This window comes from Anolis sagrei, chromosome 5 (genome assembly GCF_037176765.1).
Source record: "Anolis sagrei isolate rAnoSag1 chromosome 5, rAnoSag1.mat, whole genome shotgun sequence".
NCBI lineage: Eukaryota > Metazoa > Chordata > Lepidosauria > Squamata > Dactyloidae > Anolis > Anolis sagrei.
Genome location: NC_090025.1, coordinates 20,097,231 through 20,123,189, shown reverse-complemented (window position 1 = coordinate 20,123,189; position 25,959 = coordinate 20,097,231). Strand labels below are relative to the sequence as shown.

The 25,959-nt window shown below is 39.8% G+C and overlaps 2 protein-coding genes across 3 annotated transcripts; one reads left to right on the top strand and one right to left on the bottom strand.

Moving 5' to 3' along the window:
* Nucleotides 1-434: 434 nt before the first annotated feature.
* PKD2 (polycystin 2, transient receptor potential cation channel) lies at nt 435-24,354 on the bottom strand. Of its 2 annotated transcripts, none has more exons than XM_060779259.2 (15): nt 23,993-24,354; nt 18,737-18,847; nt 16,213-16,346; nt 14,951-15,201; nt 14,393-14,617; nt 13,065-13,293; nt 12,464-12,634; nt 10,645-10,826; nt 9,730-9,850; nt 8,063-8,161; nt 7,413-7,534; nt 6,196-6,313; nt 5,525-5,688; nt 4,608-4,755; nt 435-3,886 (listed from the first exon to the last, which is right to left on the bottom strand). In XM_060779259.2, the coding sequence occupies exons 1-15, from the start codon at nt 24,315-24,317 to the stop codon at nt 3,647-3,649; spliced, it is 2,640 nt and encodes an 879-aa protein (XP_060635242.2). In that variant the 5' UTR covers nt 24,318-24,354; the 3' UTR covers nt 435-3,646. The 2 variants fall into 2 exon arrangements, with proteins under 2 accessions (XP_060635242.2, XP_060635243.2); XM_060779260.2 differs by having other exon boundaries at nt 5,525-5,685.
* Nucleotides 24,355-24,391: 37 nt separating this feature from the next.
* On the top strand, nt 24,392-25,445 carry LOC137097081 (ankyrin repeat, SAM and basic leucine zipper domain-containing protein 1-like). The gene is given in 3 exon segments (XM_067468383.1): nt 24,392-24,418; nt 24,749-25,226; nt 25,229-25,445. Coding segments are annotated over 3 exon segments (666 nt in total). The 3' UTR covers nt 25,390-25,445.
* Nucleotides 25,446-25,959: the final 514 nt, after the last annotated feature.

Sequence of the window (25,959 nt, the reverse complement as noted above, 5' to 3'; positions counted from 1 at the left end):
AGGAGCCTGAAAATGTGGTTGTTCCAGTGTGCCTTCCCAGAATAAGGAACCCTAAGCAATATGTCCCTAATCGCACTTTACTAATGATCTAGGATTGTCTGCTCACTCCACTTCTCTTCTAATACCCATCCTAGTTATATGTCACCTTGTCATGCCCAGTATTTTAAAATTTGAATTACTACATTTGGCCCTGCCATAGGTTTTCATGCGTCGTGGTGTTACTGTTATTGTTTATTGCTTTGTTTATGACTTATTTATTGTCTGTATTGCTGTGTTGTTTTTATTGATGTATTTGGGCTCGGCCTCTTGTAAGCCGCACCGAGTCCTCCGGGAAATGGTAGCGGGGTATAAATAAAGGTTTATTATTATTATAATTATATAACGCCAATACAAAATGACCCACATCCTCCAGACAAATTTCAATATACACAAACTTGGGTAAATCATATAATGTCTTTATTAGATGAGAAGCCAACTGCTACTAGTCCAGTACATTTTTCCAATATAAATGGTATGTATAATTACTTCCTAAAGCAAGGATATTCATATTTTTGGTATAAAGACAATTATTCTACAATCAAGGAGGCAAGGATTTACTATCCTTACCTTTGGGGAAATAAAAAGGTACAGTCTTAGCCGCCATACGTTAACCGTATGTACATTGTCAGCACACATGGACAACCATGAAATCTTACTGCACTTCAAAATGAAGTTTGTTATTACGTAACAACATGTTACAGAAATATAAACGAATATGATATATGAAAGCAAACATTTTGGTTTTCATATAACAGACTGCAAAAGAAAGACTGCAAAAGTCATTCTGGTGGCTGCTAATAAGACCAAAAAGCATTTTACAATGCATATTTCAAGCCGTGCTCAACTGCTTGGCACTGATATGAGTTCAGGAAATGGTGCTGAGAAAGGCACACAGCTTTTCCCTGAAATACCTTTGGCACTGCTGCACAAAATAAATGTGCTTGTTTTCCTTTGCCATGAGAGTCAAAAGTGGCCAACACAACAGGTTTAGCTCCCAGAATACAAGCAATGGGACATGCCCACAAAAATCATATTCATTTTCATACTTTTTAAGAGAAGCACCATGTTCATTTATTAACTATTAAACCTACATCTCCATGGTCACCATAATACCAACTCAACTTTTGATTGTTGTGTCATATCTAATATTAGCCATATATTGTTGGCAATTGCTATTTAACCATTCAGTAAAGTCAATGTTTTCTTTTCTGAGAATTTGTCATTCTCTGGGGAAGCAGGAATTTTTAACTCTTTATGTTTAATTATTTTCCCCTTGAACAGAAACAACTCTCATCAAAGAAAGACATAACTCTCTTGATTTCATAAAAAATCATAATACTGTAGGTGACGTTTTACAGAATCTTTCTCCTTTGGGATAATAATTCATGACAAGTTTGAGATCCTACAATCATAGAATCATAGGAAGAGACCTTGTGGGCCATCCAGTCCAACTCCCTGCCAAGAAGCAGGAGAATCGCATTCAAAGCACCCCCAACAGATGGCCATCCAAACTCTGCTTAAAAGCCTTCAAAGAAGGACCCTCCACACTATGGGGCAGAGAGTTCCACAGCTGAACGGCTCTCACAGTTAGGAAGTTCTTCCTAATGTTCAGGTGGAATCTCCTACCCTGTAGTTTGAAGCCATTGTTCTACATCCTAGTCTCCAGGGCAGAGAAAACGAGCTTGCTCCCTCCTTCCTATGACTTCCCCTCACATATTGATACATGGCCCTCATTGTGCCTCCTCTCAGCCTTCCCTTCTACAGGCTAAACATGGCCAGCTGTTTAAACTGCTCCTCATAGGGCTTGTTCTCCAGACCTTTGATCATTTTAGTTGCCCTGCTCTGGACACATTCCAGCTTGTCAACATCTCCCTTGACAAGCTGGAATGTGTCCAGAGAAGGGCGACTAAACTGATCAACTGTCTGGAGAACAAGCCCTTTGAGGAGAAGCTTGAAGAAAAGTATAACAGTATAACTGTTGTTCCCAGAGAAATGAGTTAAAATACTCAACATGTGTTCTACATTTTCTCTAGGGAGCTCAAGAATCCATAGAGGTAGTATGGATGTGGGTGACTGATCCAAAGTGACATTGAACAGTCTTTCTATCTCTGATCTTTGTTTCCAAAATATCTAGTGTTAGTCATTCCTTAACACTGGAAAATGGAATATTGGTGGGTAGGAAAAGAGATTTAAAGATGGGCTCAAAGCCAACCTTAAAATCTCTGGCATAGACACTGAGAACTGGGAAGCCCTGGCCCGTGAGCGCTCCAGCTGGTGGTCAGCTGTGACCAGCAGTGCTGCAGAATTTGAAGAGGCACAAATCGAGGGTGAAAGAGAGAAATGTGCCAAGAGGAAGGTGCGTCAAGCCAACCCTGACCGGGACCGCTTTCCACCTGGAAACCAATGCCCTCACTGCGGGAGACAATGCAGATCAAGAATAAGGCTCCATAGTCACCTACGGACCCACCTTGGAGGATTATCCTACTCAAACAATGAAGGATTGCCTAAGTAAGTAAGTAACACTGGTATACCAAACAGTCAGGGCAAAGTAACTGATTTTATGAATGACTAGTTCATTTTGCCAGTCAAGCAAAATGCCACCACACACTACAAAAAAGAACCTTCCATCACATGGACAAAAGATCTTAATATAAATTCTTAATATAAATTCAAAGTCTAAAACTGTTGGATCTCTAAGCTGAAAAGATCAAAGATACCTTTTCCATAATAGTTAGTAAGCTCCACTGTGATCAGAGGTATTTAACTTTTGGGTAAACAAATAGGATTAGGCTCTATAACAGAAAAAGTAATCATTGTTATTACTTCAGCTATTACCAAGACTGCTGTGGATTCTGAAGAAGCACAAATAGAGGGTGAAATTGAGAAACATGCGAAGAGGAAGAAGGCACGTCAAACAAACCCTTGACTGCCTTCCATCTGCAAATCTATGTCCTCACTTTGAAAGACCACGCAGATCCAGAATAGGCCTCTACAGTCACTTATGGAACCACCACCAAGACTTTGTCTTTGGAAGACAATCCTACTTGGCCACAAATGATTGCCCATAAGGTGTATATGAAACATGATTTTCATATTGAGACTTGGTCCCATCTCCAAGATACCACATAATGTAAACATATACATACAATTATTATATGGGAGGGGGGGGGGATCCAAAGCAGTTCTAGTCTCAAAATTTTCAGATAAGGCATATTCAATTTGCACTTAATTTGTATCTAAAGTACATGTTTACTGAAAGGTAAGTCCCGCTGCATTCCATGGAGCTTATTCTCGGGTAGGTCTCTAGGTAATTATAGAGTAAAACTTTAGTCTATAATTAACCTCCCTAGTTTGGCCATTTATTTCCTTCTAACTTGAAAAATGGATGCCATTTCAGTGTAAATGGCTGGAATGGAGTTTAGCTGTATCTGGTCCTCAAAACACAGGTAGGAATATTTCATATAAGTGTCTTGTTCTTTTTAACCAGAATAGCCAAGCTGCTTCTCTGCTTGTTGACTCTACCCAGCTGTGTAGGTAAGATACAGCACCGTTTCATTTACGTAGGTCACTAAATGTGGGAGTTTTTGAAATTACAAGAAAAATGCCCCTAGACATTTACGTTGCTCCCGCCGTTCCCGGCCCCGCCACCCTCGGCGCCTTCTGTGGACTGGGAGGAAGAGGGGCGGGAGCTCCTTGCCCGGCTTTGGCCATTGAGCCCCATTGGGGTCCCCAAGCGGTGGCTCACTTGGGAGGCGGCATCGTCCGATTCCCAGCGCTCCAGTTCTTCTCGCACAAGCCTCTCCATCTGATCTCTGTGGACCTCATTTTCACGGCCCAATCTTTCATCCTAAGTAGAAAATACCGTAACAGATCATGAAGAGATTGCCAGAACCTTAAAAAAAAAACTCTACTGCAGCAGAGTAAATTGGAACCTGCTACTCTTTCTGTTGGAATTCAATTCCACACTGCCCAAGTCTCAAGTCTTCAATGAGGAACAGTTTAGTTAGTATAGACTAAGGATTTCTCTTCCCCCATATCTCTTGTATGACAGTTGAGAATGTATCTATTTCTTCTTTCCTCTGTTGCTGCTCTCATTCTGATTGGTTTTTTAAAATGGATATTTTTCTACTACAAGCTTTTTGAATATGACTTCTGCCTCCTTACACTTTAATATGGAGAGTATGTGCTGTGTGCTTTGAGATCTCTCTCTGCTTGTGTGTAAGAAGAGATGTAGAGATTGGGTTTTTTTGAAACATTAGAAGAGATGAGTGTTAGAGTAGCTCAGACCCAGTTCTTTACCATGAAGAAATGTAGTTCGTTATTATTGTAAAGAAGCCTTTTGTGATTTTTTTAAGATTGGACTCTGCATGCTTGCTTCCTAAGCTCTGAATTCTTTACAGTCATCACACAGCACTTCACGCTCTGCTGAATGCTCAACTTTTGTATCCTGTTTGTTTTTGGATGCTCTGCTATATTTTAGGAGTTTCCCCTAACACTTTCAGCTTTAGAAAAGGCTACAAAAATATCACTGCACAGCAAAACTGATATTTTTCTAGAAGCAGATGTACCTCTGTGACCCCATCCAACAGTCTTCCTAAGACCTCCTTCCTCTTGAGTTTTGCTTTCTCCATAATTTCCAGTTTCATAATGACAGCATCGACCTTTGAAACAATGCTGCCTATGGAATGTTCCATGCGATCCACGCGTCGAACCAATCTAGAAACCAATCACATGTTAGTGTTAATCACTGTTAGTGGCTTATTTTTCCCACAGATCAGAAATATCTGTGGGTCTTTCTAGGTCCTCCAGTGCAATTCAATGGATTTTTCCAGCTCCAGCAGAGGCAAAATACAGTGTGCTTCAAAAAGATGGGCCCAAATTGAAATCACAGTATCTCTGCAACCAGGAATTGCCCAGGAATGAAAATCTTACCAACTGAAAGAGTGGGGGGACTCAGAGTGGATTGCAGTGTAAACAGATAACAGCAAACATTCAATGTCTTGTTACAATACAATGAGACACACAAACGTAAACAAAGCTTCTCCTTTCATTTCCAGCTTTGAAGGCAGTGCTCATCTATGGCTCTGGGGAGGTGCTGTTCTCCATTTCCAAGCTGAAGAGCCTGTATTGTCACCTTCTGGTCATGTGACCAGCATGATTGCTTGGAGTGTTTAATGCCTTTCCCACCTAAGCGGTACCTATTTATCTATTCACATTTGCATGTTTTCGAACTGCTAGGATGGCAGGAGCTAGGGCTAATAATGGGAGCTCACCTCATCCCACAAATTCAAACTGCCAACCCTCAGGTCAGCAGGTCAGCAGAACAAAGGCATTAACCTATTGTGCCACCACAACCCTTTATACATTGTTTCAGGTACCTGGATGTGGAGATCATATTACATTGTGCTGGACAGACTAGTATTCAAAAGTGTTTTCCTGAAATATTTTCAAAAATCAGTAATACAACACTTAAAACCTCACTTACACTTGAAACTCTTCATATGACACTCCACTTGAGCTGCTGCCTCTCCTCCTTGAGCTATGCCCGCTGTCATCGTCATCATCCTCTTCAGAGTCATCAAGGCTTCGTGGAAAACTACGGCCACTCAGTGGACGGTTCAGAGAGCTTCTGTCTAGATCCAAGTCCTCCTTGGTGAAAACATCCAATGCTATTTAACACTGACATTACACCCCAAACACATCACATCTACCCTGTCTTTCAACTCAAACCTAACACAATTCAGGCAAAGCCACTTTTTTTTTTAAAAAAAAGGAACAATCATACTGGTTATTGTAGGTTTTTTTGGGGCTGTATGGCCATGTTCTAGAAGCATTCTCTCCTGACATTTCGCCTTCATCTATGGCAGGCATCCTCAGAGGTTGTGAGGTCTGTTTCCAATAGACCTCACAACCTCTGAGGATGCCTGCCATAGATGCAGGGAAAACGTCAGGAGAGAATGCTTCTAAAACATGGTCATACAGACTGAAAAAAACCTACAACAACCCAGTGATTACGTTCATGAAAGCCTTCGACAATACAACAATCATACTTCTGGATCTAATAAACTTTAAAGATCCTATAGCTGTAAAGACTTCTCACTGATAAGAAAGCGTAAGTAAGAAAAATTAGCCTTTCAAGGAAGTCCATTAACTCACTCGCTCTTTCTCCAAATCATCTCTCATCTGTTGATGCTCCAGCTCAGTCAATTCCTGATCACCATCTTGGTCATACTTTGTAAAGATAGCTTCAATCTCAGCATCAGTATGTCCTTTTCTATAAAGATAAGATAGCAAATCTCTCTAGTTTCTCACCTAATTACTTTTAAAGTTGCCACAAAAGCTTACAATAAGATGCAGAGTTAGATGAATGAACTATCATTTTTCCCTTAAGATTTGTTGTAAAATATTGTTTAGAAAATAAAATCTGATACACTTCAGTCAGTTCCATGAATCTTTGATGGTACTGACTAATGCAACAAGATTTTAAAAAATTGGGACTGAAAAAGATTTTAAAAAATAACTGTTGGGCAAGTGGGCTTATTAACAAAAGACCCTCCCAATGAATGTATAGCAGAATAACTTATCAGAAGCAGCGTGATCCATCACCAGTAGCCCAAAGTGATTAAAAAGAACAAAAACATACAGGCCAATGTTATATCTTCCTTAGGACGCTTTTCTTTAGAGCAAAATAATATGGCCGCACTATTTACAACAAGTTTTCCATAACACAAATAAAGTTCTTTATACTTCTTTCTTTGCTTCCATGCTGGGCTTCTTTCTCATGCAGATAAACAGCTTCGCTCTCACAGAGCTTCCTCTCACACCGAAGTTACACAGGAGCTTTACACTATAGCTTTACACACAGCAGCTTTCACACTGGATCTTCACACACAATGGCCTTTAACCTGGGGCTTCTCTTGCCGAAGCTTCTCACACCAGGGCTTCTCAAACTGAGGCCTACCTCACACTGAGGCCTTTCTCCCACAGAGACATCTCACAGACTGAGGCCTTTTTCCCACTGAGGCCTACCTCACACATAGGGCTCTCTAAGACTGATGCCTCTTTCACACTGAGGCAAACTAACACTGAGGCCTACTAAACTACAAGCACACCTGCTTATATAGAACTACAACTTTTGCTGGGTTATTGCATCCATTAAACCCTTACAGTGCTTGACTCACATTTTTGTAATTAAAAATGCCTAGTTAATTTTTTATATTTCTGACAAAAACTACCTTTAAGAAAAAGGTTAGGATGCGCAAACAGAAATGTCAGTTTATATGACAAACAGCACCTCCATTTGCCATATTCCCAAATATTGTAATTTTTACTGCTTTTATTGTCAATTGCCAAAGGATTTTGTTCAGACTTACCCCTTAAGGTTTTGCCGTAGTTCATCAAAGTTTAATTTGCCTCCACTTTGTCGTAAACTCTCTGAAATGTCATCAACTGGTGTTTTCTTCAATTTTAATTTCACCATGGCTTTAGTGTATTCCTGAAACACAAAGACCTGGAAGTTCTGTATCCAGTCAAAGTTATTTAAGCCAATACTATTTGACCATGTCTAATTGGTTCACAAGTCCAAGATCATATAAGCGTGGGACATTTGGTGCACTGAGAATTGTAACTGAATTTATTCGTTATGTTTGGTTAAGGAAAATAAGTTGTTCTTCATCTATCTGTCAATAATATGCAATGGCACTTCTTCAGATGGGGTTTCAAATAACTGCATAGTTCTATCTCCCACAATACAGGTTGTACAATGTGCTATGACTATGCTTTCTGTAGAATGTTATTATACAGCAATCGCAGCTTTTCACAATTAAAGAGAAGGAAACAAGATCTCTTGTTTATGCTAAAAAAACAAATCAAAGCAACCACTCACAAATAGCTTTCTATCAAAACATAAAACAAGAGGAAATGGGAGTAATTTTCTTCTATGAAAATTTGTGGACGCCCCACAGAAAGTGAGTAAGTAACTATAGATATGTTGGGACAATATGAATAATTGATACATTCTTACCTTTTTAATAAGATCTGACAGTTCCATTTCAGACTTCTGTTGTGCCATATCTGACTTGACCTCTGAGTATGTATCATTGATGATAGCCAAAAACATGTTCTGTTTAAGACAAACATTTTTAAAAATAGCATTATGACACCAATATCTTTTACTTCATTAACGTATATACTCGAGGATAAGCCGACCCAAATATAAGCCAAGGCACCTAATTTTATCACAAAAAAACTGGGAAAACGTATTGACTCTAGTATAAGCCGAGGGTGGGAAATGCAGCAGTTACTGGTAAATTTCAACATACAAAATAGATACCAATAAAATTACATTAACTGAGGCATTAGTGGGTTACATGTTTTTGAATATTTACATAAAATGTAATTTAAGATTAAACTGTCCAACTCTAATTAAACCATTATTCTAACCTTCTTTAATGTAAATGTCCTTCCAATAATAAAAGAGTAAAATAATAAGTATAATAATAAAGTAAAATAATGGAAAGGTAATAATAATAGAATAAAATAAAAAATGTTATAATAACAACAATAATAATAGAGTAAAATAATAAATGTAATATAATAATTAATAGAGTAAAATAATAAATATAATAAAAATAAAAACAAGAGTAAAATAATGTAAATATAATAATAAAGTAGAATAGGTAAAGCCCTGACATTAAGTCCAGTCATGTCTGACTCTGGGGTGTGGTGCTCATCTCCATTTCTAAGCCGAAGAGCCGGCGTTGTCCGTAGACACCTCCAAGGTCATGTGGCCGGCATGACTGCATGGAGCGCCGTTAACTTCCCACCCACTGCGCCACCGGGGGCTATAATACTAATAACAGAGTAAAATAATAAATAACTTTGATTCGAGTATAAGCCAAGGGGTGGTTTTTTTAGCATTAAAAAGGGCTGAAAAACTCAGCTTATACTCAAGTATATATGGTAATGGTAATACCAATCGTACGCTAAATTTCAACTTTCTTGTAGTTTATGAAGGAACAGCATCAACATCACCAGCATCAGCATCAACATCACCATCAACAAACCAAAGGGCTAAAATCTTATTGGTTAGTTCCCACTACAGCAGACCCATTGAACTAAGTGTTGTATGGTGAATGCGGATGTAGCTCAATGCAATGATTAAATAGGTCTGTTGTTACTAAAAATAACAACAGCATTGAGGCCAAGGTTTTCCCAAATCAGAGGCAGAAGATCTTAATATATGAAGAGTAATTTGAACTCTGGATCCAAGACAACTTTCCTTGGTCCTGTCAAAAGGTATTTCACACGCCTTAAATAAAAAGCATGTTAATACCAGTAAGCACCTTCAGAATAATACATATGTTTAATGCAGAGGGAATTTAAAAGGCAGCTTGAGGATCATCCTGTTCATGACTCTGGTCCCCTTTTCGACACATATCAAAAGCATTGATCAGTTTACTTGGATTACTATTAGCCAGCTGCTTTTGGAAATAGCAAAACATATATTAACATTGAGTTTCCTACAATGCTGAGAAAACAGACCTCTTTAGATTGGTCCTTAGAATACATAAAATACATAAAATAAATCTGTTATTAGGTCCTGGCACAAAGAAGACAATACATGAAAATGAAATTCAGTTTGAATGGATGGTGACATACAGTATTTCTAGAGATAAAGTATTTACATACCAAAAGAATGAAGAACATAAAGAATACAAATGTAGTGAAATAAACTGGTCCCAAAATTCTGTTAGTCTCTTCAACCTCTGTAAAGTCAAAATCTCCCAACAGGATGCGGAACTGTGTAAAGCTTTAAAGAGGACAACATAATTTTAGCCAATACATTAATCAGCATTAAAGAATTAACATTGTTTGAATTTCTAACAACGGTATTTAATCTTTCATTATATTTTATCAGCGCAAAGTCATTGGTCGTAATGTTTGCAACAATCAAGTCAAAATTTAGATTCTGAAGAGAAGAGGCAATGGACCACTCTAACAACCATCACGTCAGACTACACAGAGAAGCTATTGAAATCCACAAGCACGTGGACAATTTCAACAAATAGGAGGAAACCATGAAAATGAACAAATTCTGGCTACAAGTATTGAAACACTCTAAAATCAGGACAGTTAACAAAGCACAACACTCAGAAAACAGAGGAATTCCAGACAAGAAACAATCAGGGCCAGCTAACACCTCCCAACAAAGGATTCCCCCAGGCAGGAAGCAGCCAGGCTTTGAAGCTGCAAGGCCATTAAATCCTAATCAAGGTGGCCAATTGCAACATTCACACTTGCCTCAAACATACAAGAGTTCTTTCTCCCACCCTGGACATTATACAACAGATACATACACACCACTTGCCTCGTTTCCAACAGACATCACAACACACAGTAGATATATTACATCACAATACAACACACAGTTGATTTTGGATGACCAAGTTTCCTCAGAGGAATTTATTTAAAGCTAGAATTCTGGAACATGACAAAAAGAATGTCATTAAAATTGATAGAAATTGAAGCCAGATGCAAATTTCTGTATCTGAAAAGGAGGCAGGCACTTCAATGGCAGCTTCAGAGACATTTGATTTTACTTACATACTATCTGGGAAGGTACTGAAGTCATCCACTTGTGTGCCAAATACTAGGTAGGCTAGCTGTGCATAGGCTAAAAAAATGATGAAAAACATAATAGCAAAACCAAGGATATCTTTGGCACATCGCGACATTGTGGAAGATAACTGGCTCATTGTCCGGTTGAAGTTGATGAATTTAAAAAGCTGTTGACAATAAAAAATATTTAAATAACCAGGTAATTCAGCAAGAAAAGATATCCATAGCTTAAAAAGGATTAAACTGTCAATTACAATGAAAGAGCTGGAATATTGAATAATTCAATAGAGTGATTCAAACACAACAGCAGGCTGTGGTTTGTGTTAACCATTATTTGTAGCCCAGAGATAAAGGAGAAACTTAGTTTTTAAAAAACAACATAGGAGTGTTGGAACACATTACAAACTAATGTATTTTATTATTGTAAGCACAACATGAACTGAACCCATTTCAAAAGATGAAGGTGATTAGTATGCTTTTAATTTTTTTTCTGCCTCCTATGACATTGTTTAGATAATCTTAAAAATAAATGCCTCTAAGTCAGTGTTTATCAACCTGGGGGTCGTGACCCCTGTGGAGGTCGTGACTGGGTTTCAGAGGGGTCACCAAGGACCATCAGAAAACATATATTTCTGATGGTCTTAGGAACCCCTTAAGCAGAGAAGGCTGAAGATCTCTCCGCCTGTCCTTCTCTTCCTTTTTGGAAACAGATGGCAAATCCTCCCATCAAAAACCTTCCTCCACTGTGATTGGCCAGCCTCTCAGCTGACCTTTCGGCCAAGGGGAGGGCTGTTTCTGAGGGGAGAGGAGACATGCTCGACGCATGGCAGCATGGTGCACATGTGCGGGTGAGGGAGAGCATGCGAGGCTGGAGGGAGGCTTGCACCAGCAGGTAACTTTAAGGCATGGGAGTTCTGTGTGAGAAGTTTGGTCCAATTTTATTATTGGTGGGGTTCAGAATGCCCTTTGATTGTAGGTGAACTATTAATCCCAGCAACTACAACTCCCAAATATCAAGGATATATTTTCCCCAGACTCCACCAGTGTTCACATCTGGGCATATTGATTATTTGTGCCAAGTTTGGTCCAGAGCCATCATTGTTTGAGTCCACAGTGCTCTCTGGATGTAGGTGAACTACAACTCCAAAACTCAAGGTCATTGCCCACCTAACCCTTCCAGTATTTTCTGTTGGTCATGGGAGTTCTGTGTGCCAAGTTTGGTTCAATTCCTTCATTGGTGGAGTTCAGAATGCTCTTTGATTGTAGGTTAACTATAAATCCCAGCAACTACAACTCCCAAATGACAAAATCAATTCCCCCCAACCCCACCAGTATTCAAATTTGGACATATGAGGTATCTGTGCCAAATTTGGTCAAATGAATGAAAATACATCCTGCATATCAGATATTTACATTACGATTCATGGCTGTTGCAAAATTAGTTATGATGTAGCAACAAAAATAATTTTATGGTTGGGGGTCACCACAACCCAAGAAATTGTATTAAGGGGTCACAGCATTAGGAATGTTGAGAAACACTGCTCCAAGGCAATACAATGATCCAAAACTTGGATTGTTAGTTCAGACCTAAAGCCATCCCAGTTTGCTGAAACATTAAACAGTGGCTTTACAGTACGGTGCATTGGTTTGAGCAATGATCATGTCTCAAGAGACCAGGGTTCAAATCCCAGCAATGTAAACTTGTTCTAAGTCAAACACAACTTCTCAAAAAGAACTAAAAACAGAATGTGTCCATAATGTGACCTTGTCTGCTTGAAATATTACAAAAAAGTGTTTTAATTACCTTCATCCAGACAAAAAACATGGTGATGGCTGCAATACTGTTGAACTGTGTTTGCCAGTATGATAAAGGCTCAAAATTTGGGAAGCTATTTTGATTTTCCAGCAGCTCCTTCAGCATCCTATCCACAGCAGATGTTTGATATATATTAATTCCAATAGCTGCGACTGATAGCTGAATGTAGAAAAAAAGTATGTAAATAACATAGTCTGTTTTTCACCTTCCCTGAATAAGAATTTGGCATAGTTCTGTTAGCTAACACCTGCCTACCTAGACTTTATTTCTCATTTGGTACCAAATCAACACATAGTGTATCAAGGGATTATTTGAGATACTAAGGTATCCAGGTAAGCACAGCAGTGAACCTAGCGCTCTTCTCCAGTCATATGGCTAGCTGATCTGTTGCAAACAATACTTCTTTCCCCTCATTAACAAGAAGAACTAAGACATTATAATTTCAGAGAGCTCTCATAAAGTTGCAGCAATGGTGGTACTGAAAGACAAGTCCTTGTTCAATGGGAACTCCACAGAGACATCTGCTATGGACCCGAACTATAAAAGACAATAGTGTTGATATTTAAAGACTTATATTTATTTCACTCACCAGAATAATGAGAACATCAAGACAATTCCAGAGACTTCTGAAATAGAATAGTCTGTGAATGTGAATTTCTAGGATTTCTTCTACCACGTAATAAATAATAAAAAAGCAAAAAATTATTTCACAGGCAGCTAAGAAGAAGTCAAAGGTAGAGATGTAGTGTATCAGCTTCACTGGCTGGAATTGCCAAGACGTAAGGAGACCTCCTGTTGGTGGGAACTCCACCAATAACCTGCATTTGAAATACATGAATAAAACTCCTCTTATTATTTTACAAAAAATCTTATTTCATTGTTATTGTTTCTATTAGTGGGATTCACACTGAAAATGCTTTTTAACTGACAGAGTATTAATTTAATATGTAGAAAAATTAACAGCATTTGCGACTTGATGCTGTGGAAATATGCCTGCAGTCCATTTAGAAGTTTTAAACAAGAACATCTACAGAATTCATAATTATTTTATAAACTAACTTGAAAAGACTGTTTTTTCCAGTAGGCATTAGAGTCACGCCAACAATATATAAGCACATAGACATTCCTCTCATATTGTAAATTAGACTGAGAAATTAGACTGAGAAATTTGCAAGTATCACCCCATGTATTTATTATTTATTTATTTACAGTATTTATATTCTGCCCATCTCACCCTGAAGGGGACTCAGAGCGGATCACACACGGCAAACATTCAATGCCGTTAAACAGACAGGACAGACAACAGATAAAGGTATATGCTGGCATTTTCCCAACTTCAGCATCCTGAAAGGAAGAAGTCTTTTATCACATACTTCCTCCTTCCTTTGATTGCAGGCATTTTAAGGTATTTCCTTTTTATGGGGCTGTAAAATACCTCCCTGCCTAATTTCTCACCACTCACAGCTATTTTTGAACTGCTTAGGTGGACAATGAGCCTGGTACTTGATCCTAATCAGAGATACAGCCAATCCTCATTGTATATTAAATGAGAGATAATCAAGTTTCTGGTTCTTCCTTTGCACACAATTCAAATGTATGTCTCTGCCTACAAAAAGCTACAGGAATATCAACACTATGACTCAAAAATAATGACACTGCATTATTTGTCTGCTATAAAAATACAAAACATTTACAGTTCATCCATCTATCCCACCAGTCACCAGAAGATAGGGTTGAGCAGGTTAAAAACTGCACTTTGTGTGTTCAAACCCAAAACAATGCAACGTCTTAACCTGCTCAAGCCTATCTTCTGGTGATTGGTGGGATCGATGGATGAACTGTAAATGTTTTGTATTTTTACAGCAGACAAATAATGCAGTGTCATTTTTTTTAAAAAAAAAACAAAACCAAACTTACCTGACAATACAGAAGAGATTGATATTGGCATTGTATACAGAAAAATCAATAAATGTTGCCCTTGTGCCCCTGTCAAGCCACAAGTTGTTCTTAAGGCCAGCAATCAAGTCAGAAGTCTTTTCTCTGCTTTTAGAAAGATCCTGGTAATAGCCACCTCCGCTGTACGTTGCAATGAGCCCCCAATGGCTGCTCCCTTTGAGATCTTTTTCACTGGTGTACATCCAACTGAAATGCAACATGAAGAGATCCATTATAGGTATGGCCTTGGTTTCCGAAACAAAGTTTAACTGGTCTAAATTATGGCATCAGTTTAGGAAAATATAAGAAATTCTTCCAACTCTTTTACTCTTCATCAGTAGAGTACAGAAAAATATGGACAAGTGAGTTATTCAATAACATGATTTGGAAAATATAAATAAATCAGATATTAAACAAAATTAAGCGCTTCATAAAAGACAATAAAAAGCATTTAGTGTGCTAGGCATAAAAACCTGATTAAATATTTGTCAGAACAAGAAGCCATGCCTCTGTATATATTCATGTAGGAAAAATACATACGCAGTTCCATTGCGAAGCCCAAATGGAGCAGTGTCCTCATTACCCACAGAGTAAACACTGTAACAGTCTTTGATTTCATCCTGTAAATCTTCAGGTATTAAACATGAGCCATTTCTCACTTTCAGCTGCCGCATCCGAGGGACTCCCAAAAGCAGGTTCTCGTGATAGATGAAACTTCTATTCTCTGTCACTGTTTTATTGTTGTACCATATGTCCCAATACAATCCATCAAGTAAAGGTCCCTCAGCAAACTGAAACAGAAAGCTAACCATTGTTAAAATTTTGCATGTCTTGAAAGAAGGCAATAATTTTTGTTTCAGCAATGGATTAATTTCAATTTAACTCTTAAATTAGAGAATTTCATCTATGCTGACGATCGTGCCATCACCGCTCAAGCAGGGATGGTTTGAAATGGTTGGACAGAAGCTCTCTGAAGCTTAGGAGCTCGTACTATTACATTTGATTCCTAATCCATTTAAAATGTAGACCTGTGCTTTCCACCTTAAGAACAGGTAAGCATCTCGAGTTCTGATTATCTGGGGTGGAATCCCCCTGGAGCATTGCAGCACACCAAAATATCTGGGAGTTACTCTGGACTGTGCTTTGACTTATAAGAAGCACTGCTTGAATATCAAGCAAAAAGTGGGTGCTAGAAATAATATATGAAAACTAACTGGCACAACTCGGGAATCACATCCAGACACAGTAAAGACATTTGCCCTTGCTCTTTGCTATTGTATTGCTGAATACACATGCCCAGTCTGGAATATATCTCACCATATTAAAACAGTGGATGTGGCTCTTAATAAGACATGCCACATTATCATAGGATGTCTACGCCCTACACCACTGAATAAATTATACTGTTTAGCCGGTATTGAACCACCTGACATCTGTCAGGAAGGAGCATCCTGTAATGAAAGGCCAAGGCATTGACATCTTTGGCCCATCCTCTGAACTGCACTGCATATGATATGATTAGAATTACACCTCGGCTAATACAGAAGAGAAGTGTTGGTACATTGGACAAGAAGTAAATTTATTATTTTCTCCAACATCAATGTGATACCAGACTGGGAAACATACAAAGCAGGTGACCTCGTGGTACATGACTTCTGGTTTCTATGGGAGCTTACAGTAAGCTCTGTCAAACAATATCAGTCTTTTCAAAATTATGATAGACAATGATAATGTGCATTATTCACATAATATGCATATCAATTTAATATAGCAATGCTCAAAGATCAAGTTCCAATCTATACCTTCCAGAAGTCTTCCATTGAGGACAAAGTTTTGAAGTTGATCTTCTCCATTTTTGATACAGGTGTGTCTAGAAAGAGCTGTGACATTGTCTTTGTGTAGTAGTACATATTAGAACTCACCATCCCATAAGACACTGGAAATATGAAGTTTGGAGATAAATAGCATTTCAAACACAAAACATCCAAGAGCCTATATACAACATACAGTCATTGAATAATATATTTATGTCTGAGGGCCCTTCCAGACAGGCCCTACAACCCAGGATCAAATCCTAGGTTTTCGGTTTAGTCCAGATTATCTGGACTCATATAATCCAGTTGAAAGCAAAAAACCTAGTATCAGATCCTGGAATATAGGGCCGGTCTGGAAGGACCCTGAGATAATACAAGAGCCATTCTAATAACTGACTGCAGAAATTCATAGAACAACGCAAGATATATCTAGACTCAATGAAGGGGCTGGGGCTGATGATTAATTGATCCAGAGAGAATGGCCTCCAACCCACATTTTGTCATTTATTATCACCAGTTTCAGGCCCCGTGGAACAAATTTTCTGTGCTTAAACACTCTTCTTTAGATATCACAGTATCACTTGCATCATCACAACATCAAAGGCAAGGCAGGCAATAGCAATACGTTTTATTGATTGGCCTATTGGCCGTATCAAAACATTTAACACATAACACATTTAACACATAACACATTTAACACATAACACATTTAACACATAGTCATACAACATACAACGCTCGGTATAAGAGAGGTTAAAATAAAAGCAGTTAAAATAAACAAACTGTTGGCAGATCCCGTTCAGATATCAAATATCTGTGTCACCTCCACAGTTTACCCCAATTGATTCTAAATGTGCAATTCTCAGCTGTGTTGCTTTGAATAGAAAAAGGGCTGTTTTGTGTGTTATTTTAGGATTCTGGCCGGCCAACAAAAATGAAGTTTTAATATGTGGATCCCAGTGTGTTTTGTGAATAATGTATGGTCCAAGGCAATGGCCTCTCTCTTTCTTATACAGCTCACAGTTGAACAGAACATGTGTGATATCCTCCACCTCTGATGCTCCGCAAATACAAACTCGATCGTTGTATGGGACCTGATTAAACCTTCCGTGCTTGACCATTGAATCCAGCTGCTCAAAACGAGCTCTGGTAAATACCCTCCTGAGGTGTTTTGGCATAACTGTTTTTAGGTATCGAGCTGTTTGGAAGGTGTGTTTAAAGCGGCTTAACCATTTCAATGAGCCAGCTTTACTGAGAGTAGCAATGTCTTTTTGGCCTTCTATATCCAATACTCGTTGAGCAAGGCAGGCAATGTTTAGATGCCAGGGAGTCCAGATCCTGAAGTATCTAGTAATTTGGTATTTTATCTGGGGCTTATTGGAGTTGCATCCAAGAACAACTGCAACACACCAAGGATTGCCCAAGAGAAGAGGATGCAGGCGTATTCTCTTATGGTTTTAAGTTTCAAGAGAGTAGATTTCAACTGAAATTAGAAAGAACTCAAGATGAGGTTTGATAATGGAACAAATTACCTAAAGACATGACTGGAGCTCTTTCCCTAGAAGTCTTTAAAAAGAGGATTACAGCTACTTCTGAAGATGCTTTTCCTGGAGTTCCTTCATTGGGCTACTTTCCAACTCAATGATCCCAATTGTTTATTTGCTATAACATTTAAGAATGTTCATTGTTTTCAGATCAATCGTTCATTTCAACACTCAACATATTTATTTCTAGTGCTTCTTTCTCTCTCTCTTTCTCCAGTCTTTAATAAGCAGTGGTACTGCTGTTGCTTATTTACTCCATCTCAGATTGACTTCAAATTGCTGGTTGATGATTATGATATTATATTCACTAATCCAAATATTTAAGAACAACTTGCTATGGCAATTTGAAAAGGGTGCTTGCATTCCCACAGTATTTGGGAAAGAATGTTAGAATTATACAACAACATTTCACTGAAGCATTGCTTCCAAGCTCAAATTCAGTTAATCAGTTAACCATGTAGTTAATGTTTATAGTCTCTAGCAGCAATAAACTTTGCAGGAGACTGTCCTATACCTCTCTAAGAAGCAATATTATGGCATGAGCACTCATGATATGCTCTAAAACAGTAGAAAAGGGAAGTCTAACAGTACTGGCTTTATCTTGTCAATTTCCACTGGCGAGGCAATGAAAATGCATTAGTTGAAGGTTTATTTTCTTACCAGACAATAAAGAATTAAATACAATCTGGATATTTGTAAAAGTGAGATTTGTAAACAATGCATAGCCATAATGCATCTGAAAAGTTGTATTATTATTATTATTATTATTATTATTATTATTATAAAGGGCTGAGAATGGCGGTTAACAAATGCATCAAATAAATAAATATTATTATTAATGAATAACAGCGCCAATCTAAAACCAGCCTGGAAAAAGCAACCCTGTTAAAACACACATACATTACATTTGATTACTTGATAAATATAGTAGTTACCAGTGCTACAACACCATCAAAATGAATACTTACAGATAGAGAGGACCAGGAGAAACATCAAATACGTGATTAATTCTCGCAAAACACTTTTCAGGTATTTCTCTCTGGTTGTGGTTTCTTCCATTAATCTTGTACCCCACAGACCTTCACAAAGCAGCATTAGAAACAGAGAAAACAAACAGCAAGATATTACTATACTGTGTTGTTCTCAAACAAGCTAAACAAATTGTTGCCATTATTAAGACTTAACTGATAACTTGTTACATTAATTCCCTCCTTACAGGTTGTACTGCTAGCCAAAGGGACAGGAGCCTTGCCAATGGAAAAAATGTGAAGACTTCTGCATTATATAAAAACAGATTTACATACATTTTAAAGACATGAAACCAAAATAAATTAACAGAGTCTGTTCCACTTTGTATGCGTCGTGAAAAGTTATGGCTCACTGGAAAAGGCAATAATGCTTTGTAAAGTAGAATGAAAGAGGAAAAGAGAGATAGTTTTATAGGTGGATCAATTCAATCAAGAAAACCACAACAGTGAACAAGAAATGAGCTGGGTAGTAGACATATGCATTTGGAGTAAAACTTGCCCTGTTTAGTGTTCTGGCTTTTGTTGGGGCGGGGGGGGGGGGGGGGCAGATTCATTTTTTGTGAGCCTCCCGAAATAGGGAGGGTTGTTTTTGGTTCTTTTGGGGCCCCAAAAATCAGACCATTTTTTGAGAAGGGCTTCCCATCCACTGGCTCCCCTTTCCAGCGTGTGTTTTTACCTGGCAACCTGCTGTTTCTACTCTATAATAAGAGGCGCTTGGCTGTAGGAACTGGCAGGTGCGCACGCTTTCCAGGCCTGCCTACATGCCACGCCACGCCACACACACTCTCTCCTTGGAAAGATTGTTTGTGCATGGCGGGGCATGCAGGCAGGTCTGGAAAAAGCATGCACCTGCATGCGCTTTCCGGACCTGCCCGCACGCCCCACCATCCTCTCAGAGCCTGCATATGTGGCAGGGCATGCAGGCAGACACAGAGCACGCCTGCAGCCGAGCTCTGGGTCTGCCTGCCTAGATGCCCCACCAAACACGCGCTCCCTTTCCAAGGCAAGGAGGCAAGTTTGGATGCACATGAAAGTAGGCTTTCGTGACGGGTATATTTTCATGTGGGGAGGGGGCTTCCCGTTTTGTGGTTCCAAAGAAACGGAAGACATGAAAGAAACAGTATAAACTGTAGGAACGAATTCTGTGAACAACTCTACTAGGCAGCAGATGACTTGTGGTTTTGGAAGAGTTAAAGTTGACGTGATGGCAAATTAAAAAAACAACAACAACAAATGGCTGGTCAAGTATTTGAATGGACACTTCTCTCTTTTTTTGCTGCATGCTTATTTATTTATTTATTTACAACATTTATATGCCGACCTTCTCACCCCGAAGGGGACTCAGAGCGGCTTACAAGGTATATATTACATGGAATATAATATATTATTAGCATAGTACAATATCAGCATTAAACATTGCTATATTGCACCAAACCACTATATCGTAATGTTATTAGTAATATTATAAGTAATGTAAATATATAATTATAATATCATATTATATTGTAGGTAATGTAAATATATAATATAATATCATATTAATAATGTTAAGAGAATGGACACTTCTCTCAACAATACTGTGAATCTTTGATAAATATTCTGGATTCATTTAAATACTGGATTAATTTTAACTTTGCAGAGTTAAAACAAAATGTAGTAGCACCAAATGGAAAATTGAAAACACACACAAACACACATGCAATCAAACTAAAAGTGTTGCTGTAATTTTTATACATTTGTGCTGGCACCAAGGTTTTGCCAGAAATATTCCTTGGTTCATCAAACCACTAGATGCAAAGTGAGAGGTAAATGCTATAATTTTCCAACAAGAGAGAAAGAAAGAAGGGAAGGAAGCCAGCAAAGAGGCTGAGTGTATTCCCTCTTCAGAGAAACTTTTAAAAAGCAATTAAATACTAGTTTTTTTATGAATGGTATGCTTTATGTAAAAATATGCTGCAAAAAAAATAGCTGTATGAACTCCCATCCCATGGTGGAATGCATCCTGAAAAAAGAAAGCTTTCTTTATTTCTGTTTCAACTTCTCCCTGCTTTCTTGTTTTCTTAATGTAAAATTTTAGTCCCTAAATGCCTGAGAAAGAACCTCCTGCTCTATAAAATCTAATACACACTAAAATAATACATTAATAAAGCGAATGTGAAAAATATGAGTGAGACATGAAATAAAATGTTTGCAAACACTTGTACTGAGAATCGAATACATCGAATTACAATCTGGGTTAAGATGGCAACACTTCTGGAATGTGTACATACATGGTTATCCCGGAGTGGAACAACTGAGCAAAGGCTGGTTGGCTAGGCAACAGGAAGCTTGAAATGCGCTTAGTGAGCTGGAATCTGCAAACCTTGGCAGGGAACATTGAGAGCACACACAGGCCTAATATATTTTGCAGGATTTTGTCAGTCTTAATAGACAGGCCTGGGCAAACCGGCTGTTAGGAATTGTGGGAGTTGAAGTCCAAAACACCCAGAGGGACAAAGTTTGCCCAGATCTGTTTTAGACTCATTGAGCCATTCCAGTTAAGCTGCGTTTCCCAAACTCTAGGCCTCCAGGTGCTTTGTTGGATTTCATCTCCCAGAAGCTTTATCTGTCTTGGTCTACTGGCTGTTAGGAATTGTGGGAATTGTAGTCCAAAACACCTGGAGGGCCGAAGTTTGCTCAGGCCTGCTTTAGCCTCTTTGAGCCATCCCAGTTAAGCTGCATTTTCCAAAGTCTCTAGACCTATAGGTGTTTTGGGTTGTTGTAGGTTTTTTCGGGCTATATGGCCATGCTCTAGAGCCGTGATGGTGAACCTATGACACATGTGTCAGCACTGACACGCATGGTTATTTTTGATGACACGCAGACACATGTGGCCACATACAGAGAAATACACCTTATAAGAGCTTATCTAATTCCATCATTAAATTTGTAAAAGGCTCCACAAATTTAACATCTGCACGTTTGAGCATTGTTCACTCCATAACTCAGCATGGATTATACATTTTTCTTATTTAAACTATAAATATTGCAAAATTATGTTTTTTTTTCTCAAAGTGATACTCCACCCAAGTTATGCTCAGGTTTTTGGCAAATTTTGACACACCAAGCTCAAAAGGTTGCCCATTACTGTTCTAGAGGCATTCCCTCCTGACGTTTCGCCTGCATCTATGGCAAGCATCCTCAGAGGTAGTGAGGATGCTTGCCATAGATGCAGGCAAAACGTCAGGAGAGAATGCCTCTAGAACATGGACATATAGCCCGAAAAAACCTACAACAACCCAGTGATTCTGGCCATGAAAGCCTTCGACAATACTATAGGTGTTTCGTTGGACTTCATCTTCCAGAAGTTTTGCCAGACCTCGCAACCTCTGAGGATGCCTGCCATACATGCAGGCGAAATGTCAGGAGAGAATGCTTCTAGAGTATGGCCATACAGCCTGAAAAACCTACAACAACCCAGTTTTGCCTGTCTTGGCCAATGAGCAGGGATTTTGAGAAATGTAGTCCAAAACACCTGGAGGGCTGAAGTTTGCCCAGACCCGCTTTAGACTGAAACACCCCACTTAAGCTGTGTTTCCCAAACTCTAGGCCTCTAAGGTGTTTTGGACTTCATCTCCCAGACTTGGCCAATGAGCAGGGATTCTGGGAAATGTAGTCCAAATCACCTGGAGAGCTGAAGTTTGCTCAGACCCGCTTTAGACTGAAACACCCCACTTAAGCTGTGTTTCCCAAACTCTAGGCCTCTAAGGTGTTTTGGACTTCATCTCCCAGACTTGGCTAATGAGCAGGGATTCTGGGAAATGTAGTCCAAAACACCTGGAAGGCTGAAGTTTGGCCAGACACACTTTAGACTGAAACATCCTAGTTAAGCTGTGTTTCCCAAACTCTAGGCATCTAAGTTGTTTTGGATTTCATCTTCCAGAATTGGCCAATGAGCAGGGATTTTGGGAAATGAACATGAGCCATCAATAAGAGCATAGTGTCTAGATCTAGGGAAGTAATGCTTCCCCTCTATTCCGCCTTGGTTAAACCACACCTGGAATATTTTGTCCAATTCTGGGCACCACAATTCAAGAGAGATGTTGACAAGCTGGAATGTGTCCAGAGGAGGGCGACTAAAATGATCTAGGGTCTGGAGAACAAGCCCTATGAGGAGCGGCTTAAGGAGCTGGGCATGTTTAGCCTGAAGAAGAGAAGGCTGAGAGGAGATATGATAGCCATGTATAAATATGTGAGAGGAAGCCACAGGGAGGAGGGAGCAAGCTTGTTTTCTGCTTCCTTGGAGACTAGGATGCGGAACAATGGCTTCAAACTACAAAAGAGGAGATTCCATCTGAACATGAGGAAGAACTTCTTGACTGTGAGAGCCGTTCAGCAGTGGAACTCTCTGCCCCGGAGTGTGGTGGAGGCTCCTTCTTTTGAGGTTTTTAAACAGAGGCTAGATGGCCATCTGTCAGGGGTGCTTTGAATGCAATATTCCTGCTTCTTGGCAGGGGGTTGGACCCATCTAAACATGAGGAAGAACTTCCTGACTGTGAGAGCCGTTCAGCAGTGGAACTCTCTGCCCTGGAGTGTGGTAGAGGCTCCTTCTTTGGACGTTTTTCAACAGAGGCTGGATGGCCATCTGTCAGGGGTGCTTTGAATGCAATATCCCTGCTTCTTAGCAGGGAGTTGGACTGGATGGCCCATGAGTTCTCTTCCAACTCTATGATTCTAAGTCCAAAATACTTTGGAAGGCCAGAGTTTGGGAAACACTCTTTGGCCTTCTAAAATGTTCTGCACTACAGTTCCCAGAATGCTTGCTCATCTTGGCCTATAGCTGGGAATTCTGGGAAATTGAGTCCAACAAGAGTAGGCCTGGACCAACTTGGGCCCTCCAGGTGTTTTGGAGTTCAACTCCCACCATTTCTAACAGCCTCAGGACCTTTTCTTTTCCCTTGGTGTCTGTCCATCTTTTGTCTGAAAAGAAAAGGTCCTGAGGCTGTTAGAAATGGTGGGAGTTGAAGTCCAAAACACCTGGAGGGCCCAAGTTGGTCCAGGCCTGCTTTAGAAGTTTGAGAAACACAAGATGCGCTTGGCCTCCAACTCCCAGAGGCCTCACCCTGTTTCCCTAAGGGCCGGGGATTCTGGGAAATGAAGTCCCAAAGCCAGAGATGACGTAAGCGAAGGAGGATGCAGGAGGCAGGAGAGACTTACCCCTGAGGCGCCTGGCCCATCCTTTGGCCCAGGCCAGGCGGCGCGGAGGCGGAGGAGAAGGAGAAGGCGAAGGAGAGGAAGGCAGCGGGCTCTCCGCGGCCTCTCCGCTCTCCTGAGGCGGCTGCGAGGGCAAGGCGTCGCCGGGGTCCATTTGCAGCACCGGCCCTTTGCCCGCCGCCGGCTTCCCCTCCTCCGCCTCGGCCTCGAAGCCCGGGTTGTCGCGGCTCCAGGCCTGCCTCGAGCAAGAGGAGAGCGGCGAAGGGGATGGAGAGGAGGGAGGCTGGCGGAGCTGCCCCAGCTCCAGCTGCTCCAGCCCGCCCGCCATGCTGGGAAGTGGGCCTCTTCCATCCCCGCCTCTTCCCTCTCTGCCAGCCAAGGAGGGAGGGAAGGAAGGAAGCCATGGGCCCTCGTGGATTTATTAACCATGTCAGCAGCGAATGAAGAAGGAATATCCTTACAATCCTCTTATCCTTCATACACACACACAGATACACACACCCACACATATACTAGCTGCCACGCGTTCTTGTGGCCCAGTCTGGTGATTTGGAAAATAAAGTAATGAGAAAGTGTTGGTTTCTAATATATGAAATTCCTTCATGCTTGTGGGTAAACGGCATTTCTTGCTGTTTCTTTGTCAGTGTTGATGTGAAGATTGTCTGGTTTCCCTAATCTGGAACATGCTACACAACAATCATTCAGAGGTTGCATTTTGAATTCCTGAAATGTGGCTGTATTTTGTTTGTGATGGTTTAGAATTACGACGAAGCACTGCAAACAGATGACAAAGAAGAGGCTTTTAAAAAAGCATTGACTAGTTCAAATTTGCCTGCTGTTGAAGCCCTGTTAAATTCAGGTGTAAGTGCAGAATCCAATTTTAAATCTGGATGGACTCCGCTGATGTATGCTGCCAATTTTGCAAATGTGGAACTCATGCGTATCCTTCTGTGCAGAGGTGCAAATGCCAGCTTTGATAAGGATCAATATACAGGGTTAATGGCTGCATGTAATGCCCATGCTTCAGAAGAACAGATTCTAAAGAGTGTAGAACTGCTTTTGTCAAGGAATGCTAATCCTAATACTACATGTAGAAAGAAAATGACTCCCCTAATGTATGCAGCCCGTGAAGGTTATCCTCAAGTTGTGGCTCTTCTAGTTGCTCATGGATCACAAATAAACGCTCAAGACGAAAGTGGTTACACTGCATTAACATGGGCAGTTCGCTGTGGACATAAAAAGTACGGTTACTTGAACTTGGAGCTGATAAATCAATACAGACAAAAGATGGACAGACACCAAGAGAAATTGCAAAAAACAAAACAAAAAAAAAAAAACCAACAAAACACACACACTTGCTTCCACCTACCAGGCTTTTCAGTCTAATAATTCAGCAATAGCAGCATAAGAACTTCTCCATCAGAAGAGACGCTATAAGCTCCAACTGGCTCAGAAAAAAAAGGGAAGATTAAGGGAAAACTATTTGTGTCTGGCTATTTTCCCAGTGACCATCGGTATGCCCTAAATATACTTTATATATATATGAATTTGTCATTTGGGAGTTGTAGTTGCTGGGATTTATAGTTAACTTACAATCAAAGAGCATTCTGAACTCTACCAATGATGGAATTGAACCAGACTTGGCACACAGGACTCCTGTGACCAAAAGATAAAACACTAGAAGAGTTTGATGGCCATTGACCTTGAGTTTGGGAGTTGTAGTTCAACTACGCCCAGAGAACACTGTGGACTCAAACAAAGAAAGATCTAGACCAAACTTGGCATGAATACTCCATATGCCCAAATATGAACACAGATGGAGTTTGGGAGAAATAGACCTTGATATTTGGGAGTTGTAGTTGCTGGGATTTATAGTTCACCAACTATCAAAGAGTCTTCTGAATCCCACCAACAATAAAATTGGCCCAAACTTCACACACATGACCCCCATGACCAACAGCTTTTTGTAC

Excerpts from the sequence above, each read along its gene's own strand:
- PKD2 (XM_060779259.2), bottom strand. The coding sequence starts at position 24,317 with ATGGCGGGCGGGCTGGAGCAGCTGGAGCTGGGGCAGCTCCGCCAGCCT. Across the intron at positions 18,848-23,992 it reads ATGGGCCAGGCGCCTCAGGG|GTCTGTGGGGTACAAGATTA; the intron begins GTAAGTCTCTCC and ends TGCTTTGTGAAG. Across the intron at positions 8,162-9,729 it reads TTATGTTCTTCATTCTTTTG|AACATGTTTTTGGCTATCAT; the intron begins GTATGTAAATAC and ends TGTCTTAAACAG.